This window comes from Coregonus clupeaformis, chromosome 5 (assembly GCF_020615455.1).
Source record: "Coregonus clupeaformis isolate EN_2021a chromosome 5, ASM2061545v1, whole genome shotgun sequence".
Classification (NCBI taxonomy): domain Eukaryota; kingdom Metazoa; phylum Chordata; class Actinopteri; order Salmoniformes; family Salmonidae; genus Coregonus; species Coregonus clupeaformis.
Window position 1 is genome coordinate 2199365 of NC_059196.1, and position 21896 is coordinate 2221260.

At 42.8% G+C, this 21896-nt stretch overlaps 1 protein-coding gene across 2 annotated transcripts in view; it reads right to left on the reverse strand.

Moving 5' to 3' along the window:
* Positions 1–5073: 5073 nt before the first annotated feature.
* LOC121558463 (G protein-activated inward rectifier potassium channel 4-like) overlaps positions 5074–21896 on the reverse strand; it is a 50560-nt gene continuing 33737 nt past the window's right edge. Inside the window, exon 4 of one of the 2 annotated variants that reach the window (XM_041871841.1) lies at positions 5074–6429. In XM_041871841.1, coding sequence (XP_041727775.1) covers positions 6071–6429 — 359 coding nt within the window. In that variant the 3' untranslated portion in view covers positions 5074–6070. Of the gene's footprint in view, positions 6483–21896 lie in introns of both variants that reach the window. The other variant, XM_041871845.2, reaches the window with a different exon arrangement.

Here is a 21896-nt window from a genome sequence, read left to right on the forward strand (position 1 = left end):
CTGAAAAGCTCAAAGACAGAAGGTACTATCAGACGGACCTTTATTGTTTCCTGTCTAACAAACAAAAATTGTCAGCGAAAGCATCACTCAAACTCTGTAGACATAAACTACATACATTATGATTCAAAATGTAACTATTTGTGTTCAATGCAGAATGGGATGCATTTCACTACCCATAAGCACCTCATATATTTTCTAGTGTAGTTAATAATGGCTAGCTAATGTACCTCCAGACCACTTCAATAATGTTCCAGGCTCAAGATTAATCTAAATAAGCTCATGATCTGTCTTTCAGAGTTTGAGCTCATGCTCAGTAAAGTACTGAAAAAGCCACAGAGCCCAAGAAAAGTTTGCTGTTTATATTACATTTCCTCCCTCGCCCAAAAATGTATCTAATTCTTAAGTCTGAGTCAGAAAATGAAACACCACCAGTCCCAAAAAGATTTCAACCCTGTCATGAGGATTTTATTCCCACCGAAACAGATCAAGAAGTCCTTCTCATATGAAAAACATAATCTCACATTGCCTTTTACCTCAGTGGTCGATATCCCTACCTGTGGGTTGACTGTTGAGCTTGTTGTTCCAAATATAATCTTGTTCCTGGGGATGTGCGGTCATGTAGCACAGCAGGTGACACGCGCCTCACAACAACTCAGTAGGAGATGGTTTCCACTGCTAGGAGAAGGGGGTTGTAACATCCCATCAAAGCCCTGACGCATAAAAGGGTCAGACCCAAACTCTCTCTCGCCTCCCTGGTCCCGAGGGTGAAGTCAAAGATCTGTCTGATGGAGAGATGATCACATCCACCGGTGGTGCACCTCAACACTTGGAGGAGAACATTGAAACCAGGGGCTCAAAGAGGGAAATCAAACACATTCACATGACATCTACATCAGCCAGGTCTGTGAGGGCGGTTGGAGGAAGGGAATGATCTGATTGCTATGGGTAGACCTAAAGCGATTCAAGCTTTGTGATGCTCTTCTCTCTGGTTTTGGTCTAAATAAAACAAGCATCATTGTAGGAGGTTATGTGGATGATTGTAGATATTTATATTGAACAAAAATATAAACGCAACATGTAAAGTGTTGGTCCCATGTTTCATGAGCTGAAATAAAAGATCCCAGAAATTTTCAATACGCACAAAAAGCTTATTTCTCTCAAATGTGTCTATATTTACATTTTTAGTCATTTAGCAGACGCACTTATCCAGAGCGACTTACAGTTAGTGAGTGCATACATTTTTTTTTCTCATACTGGCCCCCCGTGGGAATCAACCCTGGCGTTGCAAGCGCCATGCTCTACCAACTGAGCTATACGGGGCTGTTAGTGAGCATTTCTCCTTCGCCAAGATAATCCACACACCTGACAGGTATGGCATATCAAGAAGCTGATTAAACAGCATGAGCATTACACAGGTGCACCTTGTGCTGGGGACAATAAAAGGCCACTCTAAAATATCAAATTTTGTCACGCAACACAATACCACAGATGTCGCAAGGTTTGAGTCAATTGGCATGCTGACTGCAGGAATGTCCATCAGCGCTGTTGCCAGAGAATGTAATGTTAATTTCTCTACCATAAGCCGACTCCAATGTCGTTTTAGAGAATTTGGTGGTACGTCCAACCGGCCTCACAACCGCAGACCACTTGTAACCACGCCAGCCCAGGACCTCCACATCTGGCTTCTTCACCTGTGGGATCGTCTGAGACCAGCCACACAGAGAAATTACGAAACTAAGGATTATTTCTGTCTGTAATAAAGCCCTTTTGTGGGGAAAAACTCATTCTGATTGGCTGGGCCTTGCTCCACAGTGGGCCCACCCATGGCTGCGCCCCTGCCCAGTCATGTAAAATCCATAGATTAGGGCCTAATGAATTTATTTCAATTTAATGATTTACTTATATGAACTGTAACTCAGTAGAATCGTTGAAATTGTTGCATGTTGCGTTTATATTTTTGTTCAGTATAGTTCAGAGAAAAATAACACAAGACAGTATGTCTACCAATTCAAAATTAATACATTTACAGGTACAGGCTATCTCTAAAAGTGGAGTGTGTGTGTGTGTGTGTGTTCAGTAGTGTGTGGGTGTTGTTCAGTGGGGTCAGAGATAGAGTCTGCCCACTCCATTGTTTTGGAACAAATGCCAAGTGAATTCCTCCCACTTGCTTTTCCCTAAGTTAAATTCTCTTGCTTAAACAGGATGTTCTGTTCTGGTTACATGTTTTATTGTATTTTTTTAAATACTGCAGATAGATTGTATCTTCCATCAATGTAATTGTCTGCATCATTTCCAATCCCCCATATATATATTTTTAAATATGTATATACATATCTTTAAAAAATATATTTTCCTTTATTATTTTGGTTACATGTTTGTTAATGGACGATGCACTTATATTCTTAATGAGCATGCATTATTGAAAGGTAAGAGAACCTGCATGCATTGCAATGGATGGCCCTGGTAAGAACAGTAGCCCCTTAGTCCAGGTAATGTATACTAACTGTACTGTATAGGTACATTCATCAGTCCTAGAGAGTTTAGCTTTTTTTCTACAGTGAGTGTGTCCACAAGCACACACACACGCAGGCACACCCACACGCTCGCACGCATGCATGCACGCACGCACAAACACTCGTGAATTTTCAGGACTTTTTGGGGAGTCAAAATGTATTCCCATTCAAAATCCTATTTTCCCTAACCCCAACCCTAACCCTAACCTTAACCCCAAACCCCTAAACCTAACCTTAAACCTAACCCTTAAAAAAGTCCTGACTTTTCTAAACATTTCTTGTTTTCCGACCTTGTCAGGACATTCTGATAATGTAGGAAAACTCAAACCCACGCTTAAGACTAAGGGTCTATTCAATCAGATCCGCTTCAGCCGACATCCGCATAGTGGTTGTTTTGGCGGTGTCGGAGGTGGAACTGCGTTACAGCTGTAAAATCCACAAGAGGCTCCTGTCATTATACTTAAAGCGGAAATTGCCATTGGCTGAACGTCGCATTATGAGAAATCCCATGCAGCCTTGTTTCCAAGTTTGAACACTGGAATATGATATGTAATCTACATCTCGATTAGATGATAGAAATCCTCATTATTATTATTATTATTTTTCTTCTATGTAGCCTGCACTTTCTCGTTCTGAACATCTAACACCAGTGGGGCGGATGTTGCTTCATGACAATGATTGCAATAGCAGTTGCTCACCGATTTGACGGCTCCAACTCGCCAGAAAATCCTCTATGCTGGTGTTTGTTATCGATGGTAGCTTGATCTGATTGTCCTAGCCTTTGATTTGAACCCAAGCAGAAATGTAATTATGGCAGTGACTTTTGTGGCGGGTTGTTTCTCTGTTCCCTGTTAGTAGCTGTGACATCTTCATAATCGTTCAGCAGGCTGTTTCAGGGGGAAAGGCAACCAAATGAATCTCATTACAAATCTCATAATACACTGAAGAAGCTGACTCAGAGATGGTGTTTTGCTGCTGGGTGGTGAGTATAGCTATTTCTGTTACCAGGGATTCTTACTCAATCGGAAATCATTTGGAAAGGCAACAGTGAATAAGCTGGGAATCATATAGCTAGGATTTGGCTCCTTTCCCTGGTAACCTATGACATTATGTTTTTGGTCAATACCGATGAGCACAGGAAAACTGTATCACCCACACAGTTCTTGGCAGTCATCCAAGGATTTGTGGTTCAATACATGCTGTATGTACAGTACAGATGGTGCTAAATTCATATATAGCCTTGGATCTCTATTTTTTGTTTGTATCATTGTTCCCTACCAGCTGCCTGTGCTGAGCAATGTGTTTGTGCCCAGAGCTTCTGTGCAAGATGAGATTGTTCCACACCAATTACAAATGGTTGCTTAAGTTTGTTTCTCATGATTTGATGCACCTCTAATCCAGTTGTCAGGTAGCATGTGTAAAAGTCACAACTGTTTTGCCGAGCCTTGGGTGAAACCAGGCCTCGCTTATGCAGCAGCTTCTACTGTGTGCTCTCATTTCCACTAGCTCTCTCTCTCTGTGAGGGGAATAACTCCTAACCACACATACTTACAGAGGACTAAATTAACACACTAACAAATGCACACACAGGTGTGCATGGACAGGCAGACAAAGAGACCCACATAAACGTGCACACACGTGTGGGCACACACAGACACACACACACACACACACAAACACACACACAAACACACACGCACGTAAACACACACACACAGTTCTCTAACAGAAACATACTGTAATGTGCTTTTGGTCATATTAGGTTTATTCCCATGAGAACACACAGAAAACAGATGACATTCCAGCTATGGGAACAGTTTTTTTCTCTAATGATAAAGTATCTTTATGCAAATGGCATAAATATGATGCTATAATGTCACAGTGAAATAAAATACATTGATGGGACAAGTGTCCGGAAAAATGCAAATAAATGTTATAGAAGGGGGGAGAAGGGTTAAAATTTAAGAGATTTGTCATCTTAGCTATCATCAACATATTGGTTGTCAATGTAGAAAATGTTCATTGTAGTTTGCATGCCTAGAAAATACCCTGTAGTATTAGTAGTGTATTAAACTTGCTATGTCGGGGGGACAGTTCATTATCATGCAAGCTCTGTCACACACATCCTCAAAAGAAAACTGTAGAAAATGTGACACACAGGACAAGTGACAGGGTCATACACTCTCTCAAGCAGAGACAACAGGAGCTAGCTGAGTCCAGACCAGGACTATGGGTAGAATGGAACTGAATCTGGACATCTGCAAAATGTGTGTACTCAACCAATACAATTTTATTGTATTTTGATTTGATTTAAAGATAACTAACCAAAGGTGAAATTAGAGAAATAGCACTAATAGCTTGTATTATGTCACAGTGCAGGGAAGAAATACTCATGAGCGTAGACATCATTATAAACCTGCTTGTATCATCAGTAGCCTCTACTCAACACCATGCACTAAAACAGGGTTCTTCAATTCCGGTCCTGGAGGGCCGAGACACCTCTGTTTTTCATCCTCTCCTTCTAATCAGTGGCTAATTCAGACCTGGGACACCAGGTGAGTGCAATTAACTACCAGGTAGAAATAAAAACAGAAGTGTTTCGGCCCTCCAGGACCGGAATTGAAGAACCCTGCACTAAAATATGCACCAGTCAGGGGCAGGAGGGGGGACAGGGATGGAGGGAAGGAAGGGGGGGCATATCAGGGTCACAGAACTTGTGCTTATGTATCATGAGTATCAAAATGAGGCACTGCCCGTTCCTCTGGGTCCAATACTGAGGGGCTGTCTGGGCCCTGTGTTTTGCTCTAGTATATTCATCACACGTAATGCGATTAAGCATGACAGTGGAAACGCGAGGGTGATTGGACAAAATGCGAAACGGGGCTAATCGTACCCAATACAAAGAGACAGAGCTTGATCTATAGCGGCGAGCTGAACTGAGCTGAGCTCCAATTCCTGCCTACAGGAACGAAGGAGTGCTAAAGCGCGGCTGCGTACATATTGCCTTCAGTTAAGAGTTTCCGTAGTGGAGTAATAACAAAGCGTGATAGAATTGAAGATAATGATCTGGTCCGCACATATTCTGTCACTGTGTTAGAAGCAGCAGGGAGCAACGTGGGGCGATATTAGCCAAGAGATGGAATCAATACTCGATCAGCAGAATCAACAACCTCTAAAATGAGGATATTGGATCATTTGTAAGCTGTGATATTCGTTCGTCATGGCTAACTGTTCCACTTCAGGTTACAGTATATCACTTGAACTATTACTACTGTAATGGAAATATGTGGTCGCCTCAAATATAAAAAGACAATACGACCAATCCGGAGCATATTATGTGTACGTTTATGTATAAGTGTGTGTGTATGTGTGTGTGTGTTTGTGTGTATTTGTGTATACAAAACAAATATATACTATAGATTGACACTCTAGAGAAGTATTGCATGGGGAGGGGGGGATCTTTGATCTCCAAGCAATGCAATGGAACAAGCTGGCCATTGACTAAATTAAGCATAGTCTTTAGTAACTTTGTTTCTGGTTTGGCTTATCTGAAGTAATCAGTCCAGTGTAGGCTGGTCTTCCAAAGCTGCAGCTGAGCCGTTGATCTCCCCCCTCTCCCCCTCCTCTCCTTTGTCCACCTCTTTGGTGAGAGGGTTGTGGGTGGGCAGGGGGTCCAGGGTGTAGGGTTTGGGGGGCTCGGGCGTCAGCAGAGAGAGCGTGGGGAGCAGCTGGCCCTCTCGTAGCGTAGCGGCTAACTCTTTAGCGCTGCACGATGGCGTGTTGGTCTCGTAGATGTCGTGGAAGCTGTTGTAGTCCACCTCGTAGAAGCCCTTCTCCAGAGACAGGACCGGGGTGAAACGCCAGCCCCACAACACCTCTTTGTCCAGATAAGAGCTCCGGGCCTGGCAGGTCATCCCTGTTAACACACACACAGGCACGCACACACATGCACACACACACACAAACGCACTTGCACACACAGAAATACACACACACACACACACACACACACAAACACACAGAAAATGAGAGCCAGATGGAGGGAGGAATAGTAAATTATTCACAAACAAGGCTCAACTCTAGAATCAATAACGGTCTGAGATCAGAGAGGATCAGTGAGAATAAGGTATGAGGAGCATCAGGACTGAGAGGTCCAAGAATATGTACTCCACCTGGGATTCTCTGTGTGTCTACGCCAATGTCCATGCCTCCGGAGCCTCTGTCTCATAACCTGATATAAATCCAAAGTGTGCTCTACAAAGTATTATAAGTTAGATCTCACTAACGATACTGCCCTCACTGTAGTGTCCAACATATTTGATGGGGAATATCTATCCACATTGAGTATGTAGCCTATACTGCCCTATCAAGCAAAATGGCAGTAACTGCACATTTGGTCAAAAAATGTGATACTGACATTTTTGAAACATTTAATACATACTTTATCATGTGGACATAGAGTATATCCTGCCTCCATTGTTTTGTGTTATGGAGAAAATGGGGGGTCATGTTGGCAGTAGCTGCAAAAAAGTTACAGTGAAACCAAGGAAAAAAGCAGTAACTGCCATCACTTACCTCAGTTAATGCCTTTTACCTTTTAGCTTTGGGCTGCAGTGTCTACGGTTTACCTTGGTATTATTGATTGTTCTTTGCTGATACAAGTATTAAACTATATGAAATTGACAGCCACATACAAATAAATCTATGAACACAAGTTTGTGTAATAATAAATTGTAATGGAAACATATTCCAGTGGGTGTACCAAGCAAGAAGGCAGTAACTACCGTTTAGGGTCAAAGGTCATATCAGAGGTCAGGGTCAATATGAATAAAAAATAACCTGTTAGTAAGACAACAAATAAACACATTTCCAGTGATCTGCCTACAACTAATTTGGTTTGACAATAAAAACACTTTAAAACCGTTTTTCTCAGTTCCACTCAATTAGCTGCTCTTTTGCTTGGTAGGGCAGAATACTGGAGGGTCCTCATGGTAATTGACAGCGCACAGCGTCCTTGATACACAATTAATTGATCTGCAAAGCCAACTGCTTCTTTAGCGAACTGGCATAGGATATTTTTTTTGGGTGAATCACTGAATAAATATCTCTTGGTCTGTTGGGGAAAACAAAGACCCACCTATCTGCTGTGATCTAGAGCTAAATAACAGCATCTCCAGGAGCCTGCTACTCTCCTGCTGTGATTACATCAGGGCATAGTAAATCCATTACTCTGCGTGGGAAGAAGAAGACACAAACACCTACTACAACATCTATTCTATGGGAAAAGAGAGAAAGATGCAGTATGCTCCTGTTGACTCAGCCTGGTCTCATAGTCTAGACGTAACATAGTAAACATAAACCAGGAAATGAAATTACTAAAAATCCAGGACTCCAAATTAGTATGATATGTTAAGTTTGGTATGGTTACATAAGACAGATGGCTACTTAAGGCAAAAAGCAAAGTAGGGTGGTTGGGATGGGCGTATAACGTGAATGTCTAGCAACACAAAGGTTGCTAACGTTAGCAACCTAGCGACTTAGCTAGAATTCTTAACGTAACATACGTTTAGCAAATTTGTAGCATATTGTACTTTTTGAAAAATCGTAACATATTGTACATTTAGTAAATTTGTAACATATTATATGTTTAGTACATTAGTAACATATAATACAAATTGTAATTGGTAACATATCTTACGAAATGGGTGATGGACATCCACAAATTAATACATACCATCCAAAAGTAACATATCATACTAAATGGATATCTCGGATTTACATACAGAATAATACGAAATGCTCTAAGACCTGGTTGGTTGACTGTAAGCAGTGTTTGTTCATGTTTCAAATTAAGTAATAAATCCACTTGATAATGTACAATGGATGTTTTCCATACAATTTAAAAATCTAGGTTAACATGTGAATTACATGTGGGCTCAGTGTACATTATGCAAATGTACAGGCTACACGAGTAACCTATATGCGGTTATATCATGCAAATGTTACATTTTGTTACATAATACAACAACAAAAAACGATATTTAACACATTCATTCATGAATCTGTTAGTCATTCTGTTTTAAGTTTGACACGCTCTTCTTTGAAATCACACAGTGAGCAGGAGGGATATTGGAGAAGACTGTTCAATAAACAGACAAAAATGTATTTATCTCTCTCCACACCCTCCCTCCCTTTCATATGCCTAGGACTAAGTTTATTCTCTCTTTTAAAGGGATGCATACCCAAGGACATCTTTATATAGATTTCAGCATTTACACAACAACAAAGATGTCGGAAAATGGAATATAACAGGCATATTTGGTCTATAAATAAGGTGAAACTGTCTCATCCCCCAACTCTTCTGAAAACATTAAAAACAACAGCAGTGCGTGTAGGCAACAAGAAACACTATAGGAAGCTGTTTGATTACTAGGGTCTTTGGGCATAGTAACTCCACTAGCTACTAAAACACAAAAGTATATTCCACATAAAACATTTTTTGGGGAAGTAAACCAGTGCTTGTAGCATGTTGTTCACCACAATTTCTGAACAGCTCTTCTTGGAGTTGGGATTGGAATAATCCATGGGCTTTTATAACACTACTCCATGGAGGTCTTTACCCACCCCTCCCCTCCCCTCCATCCCCATCCACAGTCACTTCTCAGGGCCCTCAAGCTTGAAGAGGCATGTGTGGGAGAGAGATGTCACCTCTCTGCATCATTCATTTAGCATCCAGCAGCAGCAAAACAGAGCCCATTCACTCACATACTGGACCTGGATCCCTCTTAAGCCTGGGAGTCAATAGAACACTGGAACGTGTTTCTGGCCCCTTCTATCTAGAGAGCTGTGTGTGTGCTGCCTGACAGTGAATTCAGCTGACGCAATGGAACGCTCGTACGCACGCATGCATGCACACACACCACTGGGTAACACAGTTTCTCTGGACCCCCACAAAGTCTATTAATGCCAAAGAATACAGTCAGTCCATCCTCAAAACACTAGCTTAGAAGGGATTGTTTCATTATGCAGTGTACTATCTATGCCTATATATCGTATTTAGCTGCTATTTAGATGATATTTAAAAGCTTTTTATAAAAATTACACATCAAATAGCCTAACAATGTGGAAAAAAGTAGTCAGCTTGAGGATAAATTCAGCAACTATTTACTGTTGAGCTCAGCGTGTTTTGTCTGGCTATTAGCCTACACAAATGGGCTGCAATATTCAAGGCAAATTCTGTAGCTCAGTTGGTAGAGCATGGCACTTGCAATGCCAGGGTTGTGGGTTCGATTCCCACGGGGGGCCAGTATGAAAAATGTATGCACTCACTAAAACTGTAAGTCGCTCTGGATAAGAGCGTCTGCTAAATGACTAAAATGTAAATCCTACTTGAGAGACTCCCCTGATGTCCTGCTTTTTTTGTGTGCAAATGTTTTCACCTGCAGGGCCAGAATGATGCATGCCAAGATACACCAGAGATAAGGGACTGTTGATATTGCAACTACACAATTCAAACGCCGGTTCCCCAGTATGAACGAATCGCAAACCGCTTTTTTTGTTCAAGCGCTCAAGAACTGTTGTCTGCTAAACATGATAATCTATTTGCATCTGCTAATTTATCGGCTGTCCAGTGTACAGACGACCTGTCCCCAGAGCTTCCCATACAGTTAATCTCTTTCCGTAACGTGTTGAGGCCGGCAATTATGGAGAATGAGAGGCTCAATTAAAGATGTTGCAGAACTAGTATTTAAAACACAACTCCCTTCTGCCCAGTTTCCCTGATGTTGCTAAGGAAGTCAAGCTGTTTTTACCATCCCTGTAACTTCTGCGGAGAGATTGTTTTCTAAACTAAAAATCGTAAAGAACTACCTAAGAAGCATTAGGCTCTCGGTCTGATATGCGCTTTTGAACACCTGAGTAAGCTCCACTCATTGCACTGGCGCTGTCTTAACCTTGGCCAATGGTATTTATTCACCGACATCCCCTTATACGTTCAATCAGTAAAAAAAAATGTTTAAGGCCTGAGGCACTTTTTCAGTCACATTCCTGAAGCCCAAGAAACAAACACTTAGCTTCCTAGTACATATGGAAAGGGTTTATGATTGACTTTTTAGAGGGTTACTATTAAAATGATTTAAAAAAATTATGATAGGCGCATTGTCTCCCAGAGCTCGTTGTGCCCCCCTGCCTTGCGGGGGCTGCGGGGGTGTCCGGTACGACAGTGACACACACACACACACACACACACAGGATGACAGCTGTTAAAACAATGCAGGCTGCATGGGGACACAAAACACCCAGTTTTCTCATGTGCATTGCAATACCTGCTGACGTGTTTTCTGTTCAGTTTGTCAAGGAGGATTAAATAGGTGGGTTATTAGCTTAGCTAGGCTTGAATTTTAAATGTAAGAGGGTCTCATAAGATGTTAATTTGTGATATTGTATTTGAAGCAGGTTCTAATAAATAGTGTATTGACATTTTAATAATATACAGTATGTGCTGAGAGAATGATAATCAGAGTATCTTACAAGACCATTTGATGCATTCCCTTTATACAGTGGGGGAAAAAAGTATTTCGTCAGCCACCAATTGTGCAAGTTCTCCCACTTAAAAAGATGAGAGAGGCCTGTAATTTTCATCATAGGTAAACGTCAACTATGACAGACAAATTGAGATTTTTTTTCTCCAGAAAATCACATTGTAGGATTTTTAAGGAATTTATTTGCAAATTATGGTGGAAAATAAGTATTTGGTCACCTACAAACAAGCAAGATTTCTGGCTCTCACAGACCTGTAACTTCTTCTTTAAGAGGCTCCTCTGTCCTCCACTCGTTACCTGTATTAATGGCACCTGTTTGAACTTGTTATCAGTATAAAAGACACCTGTCCACAACCTCAAACAGTCACACTCCAAACTCCACTATGGCCAAGACCAAAGAGCTGTCAAAGGACACCAGAAACCAAATTGTAGACCTGCACCAGGCTGGGAAGACTGAATCTGCAATAGGTAAGCAGCTTGGTTTGAAGAAATCAACTGTGGGAGCAATTATTAGGAAATGGAAGACATACAAGACCACTGATAATCTCCCTTGATCTGGGGCTCCACGCAAGATCTCACCCCGTGGGGTCAAAATGATCACAAGAACGGTGAGCAAAAATCCTAGAACCACACGGGGGGACCTAGTGAATGACCTGCAGAGAGCTGGGACCAAAGTAACAAAGCCTACCATCAGTAACACACTACGCCGCAGGGACTCAAATCCTGCAGTGCCAGACATGTCCCTCTGCTTAAGCCAGGACATGTCCAGGCCCGTCTGAAGTTTGCTAGAGTGCATTTGGATGATCCAGAAGAGGATTGGGAGAATGTCATATGGTCAGATGAAACCAAAAGAGAACTTTTTGGTAAAAACTCAACTCGTCGTGTTTGGAGGACAAAGAATGCTGAGTTGCATCCAAAGAACACCATACCTACTGTGAAGCATGGGGGTGGAAACATCATGCTTTGGGGCTGTTTTTCTGCAAAGGGACCAGGACGACTGATCCGTGTAAAGGAAAGAATGAATGGGGCCATGTATCGTGAGATTTTGAGTGAAAACCTCCTTCCATCAGCAAGGGCATTGAAGATGAAACGTGGCTGGGTCTTTCAGCATGACAATGATCCCAAACACACCGCCCGGGCAACGAAGGAGTGGCTTCGTAAGAAGCATTTCAAGGTCCTGGAGTGGCCTAGCCAGTCTCCAGATCTCAACCCCATAGAAAATCTTTGGAGGGAGTTGAAAGTCTGTGTTGCCCAGCGACAGCCCCAAAACATCACTGCTCTATAGGAGATCTGCATGGAGGAATGGGCCAAAATACCAGCAACAGTGTGTGAAAACCTTGTGAAGACTTACAGAAAACGTTTGACCTGTGTCATTGCCAACAAAGGGTATATAACAAAGTATTGAGAAACTTTTGTTATTGACTAAATACTTATTTTCCACCATAATTGGCAAATAAATTCATTAAAAATCCTACAATGTGATTTTCTGGATTTTTTTTCCTCATTTTGTCTGTCATAGTTGATGTGTACCTATGATGAAAATTACAGGCCTCTCTCATCTTTTTAAGTGGGAGAACTTGCACAATTGGTGGCTGACTAAATACTTTTTTCCCCCCACTGTATCTGTTACTGTTGCAATGACAAAGACATGGACATAATGTTCTTTGACAAGATTAATCATCATTTTGTTTTCTAATTATCTGAAATGCTCAAGGCGAGAGAGAAATTAAAGTTGTCAGTGATATAAGCGGCTGACTCAATGTTGTCAGTGTCGGCCTGGGAAAACTGATGATGGGCCATTAACATGAAAATGAAGCTGTTCCAATCCCTCAACATCTCTCAATATTTTATCCCTGTCAGAATTCAGAATGCTGTAGCATTCTATCTGCAGGCGGCTCATACCTTATAGATTGTGTGCTATGAGTGTTTATATGATAGGCTCTGTTGACAGCAGCAGCATATGTCAGATTTTATTTTTGTCAATGAGATTATGCTTACACAATCAGATGCTTGCTGCAGGGCTATAAATGTCCAACTGCAAATAAATTACACGAAAAGTGCAAGAGATGGAGATGTGTTTTGCATTGGTGGCTGTTTAGCATATCCTCTGCTTGGCTATAGGAATGGATCCCACTAACCATCCAGATGATTCCCCTATTAGTCTGAAAATCATTACTGTTTTGTCAACAGCACATTAACTACAGTACAAGCCTAGTAATTTAGCACTGCAGCAGAGGATGTACCCCATCTAAAAGCTATCTAGCCATAATAGAGCAGACTAACAAACATTTATAATGACAAGTGTGGACATACAGTGGGGAAAAAAAGTATTTAGTCAGCCACCAATTGTGCAAGTTCTCACACTTAAAAAGACGAGAGAGTCCTGTAATTTTCATCATAGGTACACGTCAACTATGACAGACATATTGAAGAAAAAAAATCCAGAAAATCACATTGTAGGATTTTTAATGAATTTATTTGCAAATTATGGTGGAAAATAAGTATTTGGTCACCTACAAACAAGCAAGATTTCTGGCTCTCACAGACCTGTAACTTCTTCTTTAAGAGGCTCCTCTGTCCTCCACTCGTTACCTGTATTAATGGCACCTGTTTGAACTTGTTATCAGTATAAAAGACACCTGTCCACAACCTCAAACAGTCACACTCCAAACTCCACTATGGCCAAGACCAAAGAGCTGTCAAAGGACACCAGAAACCAAATTGTAGACCTGCACCAGGCTGGGAAGACTGAATCTGCAATAGGTAAGCAGCTTGGTTTGAAGAAATCAACTGTGGGAGCAATTATTAGGAAATGGAAGACATACAAGACCACTGATAATCTCCCTCGATCTGGGGCTACACGCAAGATCTCACCCCGTGGGGTCAAAACGATCACAAGAATGGTGAGCAAAAGTCCCAGAACCACACGGGGGACCTAGTGAATGACCTGCAGAGAGCTGGGACCAAAGTAACAAAGCCTACCATCAGTAACAAACTAGGCCGCCAGGGACTCAAATCCTGCAGTGCTAGACGTGTCCCCCTGCTTAAACCAGTACATGTCCAGGCCCGTCTGAAGTTTGTTAGAGTGCATTTGGATGATCCAGAAGAGGATTGGGAGAATGTCATATGATCAGATGAAACCTAAATATAACTTTTTGGTAAAAACTCAACTCGTCGTGTTTGGAGGACAAAGAATGCTGAGTTGCATCCAAATAACACCATACCTACTGTGAAGCATGGGGGGTGGAAATATCATGCTTTGGGTCTGTTTTTTCTGCAAAGGGACCAGGACGACTGATCCGTGTAAAGGAAAGAATGAATGGGGCCATGTATCGTGAGATTTTGAGTGAAAACCTCCTTCCATCAGCAAGGGCATTGAAGATTAAATGTTGCTGGGTCTTTCAGCATGACAATGATCCCAAACACACCGCCCGGGCAACGAAGGAGTGGCTTCGTAAGATGCATTTCAAGGTCCTGGAGTGGCCTAGCCAGTCTCCAGATCTCAACCCCATAGAAAATCTTTGGAGGGAGTTGAAAGTCCATGTTGCCCAGCGACAGCCCCAAAACATCACTGCTCTAGAGGAGATCTGCATGGAGGAATGGGCCAAAATACCAGCAACAGTGTGTGAAAACCTTGTGAAGACTTACAGAAAACGTTTGACCTGTGTCATTGCCAACAAAGGGTATATAACAAATTATTGAGAAACTTTTGTTATTGACCAAATACTTATTTTCCACCATAATTTGCAAATAAATTCATTAAAAATCCTACAATGTGATTTTCTGGATTTTTTTTCCTCATTTTGTCTGTCATAGTTGACGTGTACCTATGATGAAAATTACAGGCCTCTCTCATCTTTTTAAGTGGGAGAACTTGCACAATTGGTGGCTGACTAAATACTTTTTTTCCCCACTGTACATTCAAAAGTTGCTGCAGCATGGCCGTACTGGAGCCTGATCTTCCTGCACCTTCGTCGCTGGGGGTGCCTGTGTCTGCGGCCGCAGTGCCAACTACTACGATTTCGAAGTCGACGTCGGCAACCTTCCGTCCCTGCTCTGGATTGAGCGGGGCTTCACCATCTGTCGGAGGCTGTCATACCCTGGCTCGGGGGACTCTTAAATGTTGAGCCAGGGTGTGGAATTTCTGTTACATTTACTATGTTTTCGTTCTAGATCGTTTAGATCTATGTTGGCCAGGGTGGTTCCCAATCAGAGGCAGCTGTAGCTCGTTGTCTCTGATTGGGGACCATACTTAGGCAGCCTGTTTTCACTAGAATTTTGTGGGATCTTGTTCCGAAAGGTTTGTGTTGTAACCTAGGACTTCACGTATCGTTTGTTTATTGTTTTGGTTCGTGTTGTGTACACAAATAAAGAATGTACGCTTATCACGCTGCGCCTTGGTCCGCTTCATCTGTCAACGATCGTGACACAAGATCCCACCACCAGAGGACCAAGCAGCGTGCCCAGGAGGAGAAGAGGGCGATGGCTCAGGTGGGCGAATGGTGGTCATGGGAGGACATATTCACGGGCAGAGGGTCATGGGCAAAAGTAAATGCCCAGGCAGGAGAGGAGAAACGGCGCCAACCGTGCCGACGACGGACACGCGAGAGGCAACCCCAATAAAACATTTTGGGGGGGGCACACGGCGTGGACGACGGGGCTGCTGGAGGCAGCTACAGGGCGAATCGGCGGACTAGGAGAGGAGGCCACCAGGTTACGGGGGCTATTGGTCACGAGGGAGAAGGAGAGTGTAGAGGCACGGCGAGAGGAACTGGTTAGGCAGCAGAGGGAGCGGAGGTTTATGAGGAAACCCAGTCCCGCTCCTCGCACCAAGCAAGTGGTGTGTGTCACCAGTCCGGTCCGGCCCGTTCCTGATTCCCGCACAAGGCCAGTGGTGTGTGTTCCCAGTCCGGCCCGACCTGTTCCTGCTCCCCGCACCAAGCCAGTGGTGCGCGTCGTCAGCCCGGTCCGGCCCGTTCCTGCTCCCGGCACCAAGCCAGTGGTGCGCGTCGCCAGCCCGGTCCGGCCCGTTCCTGCTCCCGCACCAAGCCAGTGGTGCGGCGTCGTCAGTCCGGCACGGTCCGTTGCCTGTTCCACCGGTGCCTGGTCCGGCACCGGTCAGCTGCTCCACACCGAGCCAGAGCAATCCGCTCCACCGGTGTCCAGTCCAGCTCCGGCCAGCGGGGCCAGACCAGACCAGGGGCGCTACGGGGGTAGACAGAGAGTGGTGGTCATGTCCGGAGCCGGATCCGCCTCCAGGCGGAATGCCCACCCGGCCCCTACCCCGTTGTGTTGGTGGCGCGGTCGCAGTCCGCGCCTTTGGGGTACTGTCACGCCCTGGCTCGGGGGACTCTTAAATGTTGAGCCAGGGTGTGGAATTTCTGTTACATTTTCTATGTTTTCGTTCTAGATCGTTTAGATCTATGTTGGCCAGGGTGGTTCCCAATCAGAGGCAGCTGTAGCTCGTTGTCTCTGATTGGGGACCATACTTAGGCAGCCTGTTTTCACTAGTATTTTGTGGGATCTTGTTCCGAAAGGTTTGTGTTGTGACCTAGGACTTCACGTATCGTTTGTTTATTGTTTTGGTTCGTGTTGTGTACACAAATAAAGAATGTACGCTTATCACGCTGCGCCTTGGTCCGCTTCATCTGTCAACGATCGTGACAGAGGCCTGCATCCTGTGAAGTGTGGGAGTGGGCGAATTTCCTTGTCCTTCTCGCCAGCCGTGATTTTAGGCAGCTCCATGGTAAGAAATGTGACCGTTCCTGGTGCAAAAACAATGTCCTATCCCGGAGCTCGAGTAAATGACATTACTAAGCTGATCCCGAATGTGTCAGGACATGGAAATCGATTCTATCGTAGTCCATGTGGGTTTTAATGACATTATGAAGGGCAGCTCTGAACAGTTGAAACTGAATTTGATTGACTCTCTGCTAGACACTAACAAAAAACCCATAATATCTGGCCATGTGCCCTCTCTGAATTGTGGCATTGAATGCTTTAGCAGGATTCTTGCTCTTTACAACTGGCTACGTGATTATTGCAGCTCAATGGGTGTAACTTTTGTTGTCAATTTTGATACCTTTTGGAAACAAAACACATTTTATAAGGAGGATGGGATCCACTCAAATAATTTGGGTTCCTGGATCCTTTCACAGCATTATAAGGCTGCGTTGAGACAATGACTTAGCAATGACCCAAGCCCAGCTCAGCTAATCCCTACCTTTGTGACGCAGAGTTGTCAAAATGCTTCAGCAAATGTACATTACATCAGGGGCGTCAGTAGTCACAATATAAGTAACCTAATTTATGTCCCTCTAACTGCCCTGAACGCCACCGCTGATCCTACAGCTATTGTGTGCAGTAATCATGTGCCTAAGAACCAGATTTATACTGTTAGCACATGAGCACATCTACTGCTGCTAAGCTTCCCAGTAAAGCAATAAAAACAAGTAAGCATCCCAGAAGGAAAGTGCTCAAAATAGCCCACGTTAACATATGTAGCTTAAGAAACAAGGTTCATGAAATCAATAATTTGCTAGTAACAGATGACATTCATATTCTGACTATCTCTGAAACTCACTTAGATAATACCTTTGATGATACAGTGGTAGCAATACAAGGTTATAACATTTACAGAAAATATAGAAATGCCAATGGTGGAGGTGTTGCTGTTTATATACAGAACCCCATTCCTGTGAAGATTAGAGAGGATCTCATGTTAAATACTGTTGAAGTAATATGGCTACAGGTTCATCTGCCTCACCTAAAGCCAATTCTGGTGGGAAGCTGCTATAGACCACCAAGTGCTAACAGTCAGTATCTGGATAACATGTGTGAAATGCTTGATAATGTATGTGATATCAATAGAGAGGTATACTTTCTGGGTGATTTAAATATTGACTGGCTGTCATCAGGCTGCCCACTCAAGAGAAAGCTTCAAACTGTAACCAGTGTCTGCAACCTGGTTCAGGTTATCAGTCAACCTACCAGGGTGGTTACAAACAGTACAATAATTAATTCATCCACATTACAGTCATTTAGCAGACGCTCTTATCCAGAGCGACTTACAGTTAGTGATTACATTTTTTTTTTTATACTGGCCCCCCGTGGGAATCGAACCCACAACCCTGGCGTTGCAAACGCCATGCTCTATCAACTGAGCTACATCCCTGCCGGCCATTCCCTCCCCTACCCTAGACGACGCTGGGCCAATTGTGCGCCGCCCATGAGTCTCCCGGTCGCGGCCGGCTGCGACAGAGCCTGGATTCGAACCAGGATCTCTAGTGGCACAGTTAGCACTGCGATGCAGTGCCTTAGACCACTGCGCCACTCAGGACATAGATCATATCTTTACTAATGCTGCAGAGATTTGTTTGAAAGCAGTATCCAAGTCCATTGGATGTAGTGATCACAATATAGAAGCCATATCTAGGAAAACCAAAGTTCCAAAGGCTGGGCCTAATATTGTGTCATACAATAAGAGGTCATACAATACGTTTTGTAGTGATTCCTATGTTGTTGATGTAAAGAATATATGTTGGTCCGGGGTGTGTAATGAGGAGCAAACAGACACTGCACTTGACACATTTATGAAATTGCTTATTCCAGTTACTAATAAGCATGCACCCATTAAGAAAATGACTGTAGAAACTGGTAAATCCCTTTTAGGTTGGCAAGATTAACAAACTTAGGCATGACATGCCAGCAACAATTGCTGACACTACACATCCAAGTGTATCTGACCAAATTATGAAAGACAAGCATTGTAATTTTGAATTCTGTAAAGTGAGTGTGGAAGAGGTGAAAAAATTATTGTTGTCTATTAACAATGACAAGCCACTGGGGTCTGACAACTTGGATGGAAAATTGCTGAGGATAATAGCGGACAATATTGTCACTCCTATTTGCCATATTTTCAATTTAAGCCTACTAGAATGTGTGTGCCCCCAGGCTTGGAGGGAAGCAAAAGTAATTCCGCTACCTAAGAATAGTACAGCCCCCTTTACTGGCTCAAACAGCCGACCAATTAGCCTGTTACCAACCCTTAGTAAACTATTGGAAAAAATTATGTTTGACCAGATACAATGCTATTTTACTGTAAACAAATTGACAACAAACTTTCAGCATGCTTATAGAAAAGGATATTCAACAAGCACAGCACTTACACAAATGACTGATGATTGGCTGAGAGAAATTGATGATAAAAAGATTGTGGGGGCTGTTTTGTTAGACTTCAGTGCGGCTTTTGACATTATCGATCATAGTCTGCTGCTGGAAAGACAAATGTGTTATGGCTTTACACCCCCTGCTATAATGTGGATAAATAATTACTTGTCTAACAGAACACAGAGGGTGTTCTTTAATGGAAGCCTCTCAAACATAATCCAGGTAGAATCAGGAATTCCCAAGGGCAGCTGTCTAGGCCCTTTGCTTTTTTCCATCTTTGCTAACGACATGCCACTGGCTTTGAGTAAAGCCAGTGTGTCTATGTGGATGACTCAACACTATACACGTCAGCTACTACAGCAACTGAAATAACTGAAACACTTAACAAAGAGTTGCAGTTAGTTTCGGAATGGGTGGCAAGGAATAAGTTAGTCCTGAATATTTCCAAAACTAAAAGCATTGTATTTGGGTGAAATCATTCACTAAACCCTAAACCTCATCTACATCTCGTAATGAATAATGTGGAAATTGAGCAAATTGAGGTGACTAAACTGCTTGGAGTAACCCTGAATTGTAGACTGTCATGGTCAAAGCATATTGATACAACAGTAGCTAAGATGGGGAGAAGTATGTCCATAATTAAGCGCTGCTCTACCTTCTTAACAAGACTATCAACAAGGCAGGTCCTACAGGCCCTAGTTTTGTTGCACCTAGACTACTGTTCAGTAGTGTGGTAAGGTGCCACAAAGAATGACTTGGGAAAATTGCAGTTGGCTCAGAAAAGGGCAGCACGGCTGGCCCTTAAAAGTACACGGAGAGCTAACATTGATGACATGCATGTCAGTCTCTCCTGGCTCAGAGTGGAAGAGAGATTGACTTCATCACTGCTTGTTTTTGTGAGAGGTGTCGACGAGCTGAATGTACCGAGCTGTCTGTTTGGAATACTGGCACACATCTCGGACACCCATGCATACCCCACAAGACATGCCACCAGAGGTCTTGTCACAGTCCCCAAGTCCAGAACGGACTATGGGAGGCGCACAGTACTAAATAGAGCCATGACTACATGAAACTCTATTCCACATCAGGTAACTGATGCAAGCAGTATAATCAGATTTTAAAAAATAGGTAAAAATACACCTTGTGGAACAGCGGGGACTGTGAAGAGACACACACACAGGTACATACACACATACATATAGACACTCACTCTACACACATGTACACATGGACGTTGTATTGTAAATATATGATAGTGGAGTAGTGGCCTGAGGGAACACACTAAATGTATTGGGTAAAGTGTTATGAAATATGTCATGTCATATTTTAAATTGTATATAACTGCCTTAATGTTGCAGGACCCCAGGAAGAGTAGCTGCTGCCTTGGCAGCATCTAATGGGGATCCTTAATAAATACAAAAATACAAATACATATACTGTAATGGTGTCTTTGACCTTATAATACATCCACTGGTTGTTAACTCTGAGTAACGCCAAAAAAATAAGTGAACCATCATCACCCAATCTAGGTACTGTGGGCTTTGATCAAACAGTAAGAGTTGTAGGCCTATGCTTTCTCTGGCTTATAGCCAATACCAAGATGACTGATCACTTGGGCCATTCGTCAGATGCAGTACTTTGTAATTTACACAAAGTCCACAAAATCAATGTCATTAGCAAGAGCCGACCATATCCCCCCTGTAGCATGGATTTCCTCTCCTGCAGATGAACAACATTTAATGCAAAATGGTTGAAGGCCACAATTCCCAGGTCGGGAGAGGTCCTTCTGTTAATTCCTGTGAGAAAAGTTTGTGATTGCTAAAGACCCCTTTAGTATCATGACATAGTGGAGGAGGGGTCAGAATTACTCAATGATCAGTGATTGCCATGTGACACGGTCCAGTGTGCCATGCTCTTACTGGTCAAGAGGAAGGCGATGCGATTTAATGCCTGAGTCTAGGCATCAGGCACGGTGTGAGTGTGAGGGTTGACTACTGGTGGTAAGGAAAGACAAATTAAATAAATACAAATCCTAAAAGAACTAGAGCAGAAATGTTCACATGCATGAAAAGACGTGCCAGATAAAATTAGATGTTGGTGATTTCTGTATTTTAAAAACAGGGGAGGTTAAAATGCAAACTGAAAATCCTCTGTCCACCGATTAAAATATTCCTAATTATGCTGCTGGGTTTTTCTTGTAGTCACTGCATTTATAAGATGGGGAGAGATATGTCTGTTATAAAAAGATGTTCTGCGTTTTTTACACAAAGATGAACTGTACTAGTTATTCAGGCTCTGGTCTTGTCCATCTTGATTACTGTCTGGTAATATGGTCAGGTGCGACAAAGAAAGACCTAGCAAAGCTGCAGCTGGTTCAAAATGCCTTGTCCTTAACTGCACACACAAAACTAACATCAACAACATGCATGATAGTCTTTCCTGGTTGAGGAAAGATTGACTACTTCTCTTTTTGAGAAACAGCTGTATGTTAAAAATGCCTAACCACTTGTATAATCTATTTACATACATTTTAGTCATTTAGCAGACACTCTTATCCAGAGCAACTGACAGGAGCAATTGGGGTTAAGTGCCTTTTTCAAGGGCACATCGACACATTTTTCACCTAGTCGGCTCAGGGATTCAAACCAGTAACTTTTCGGTTACTGTCTCAAAC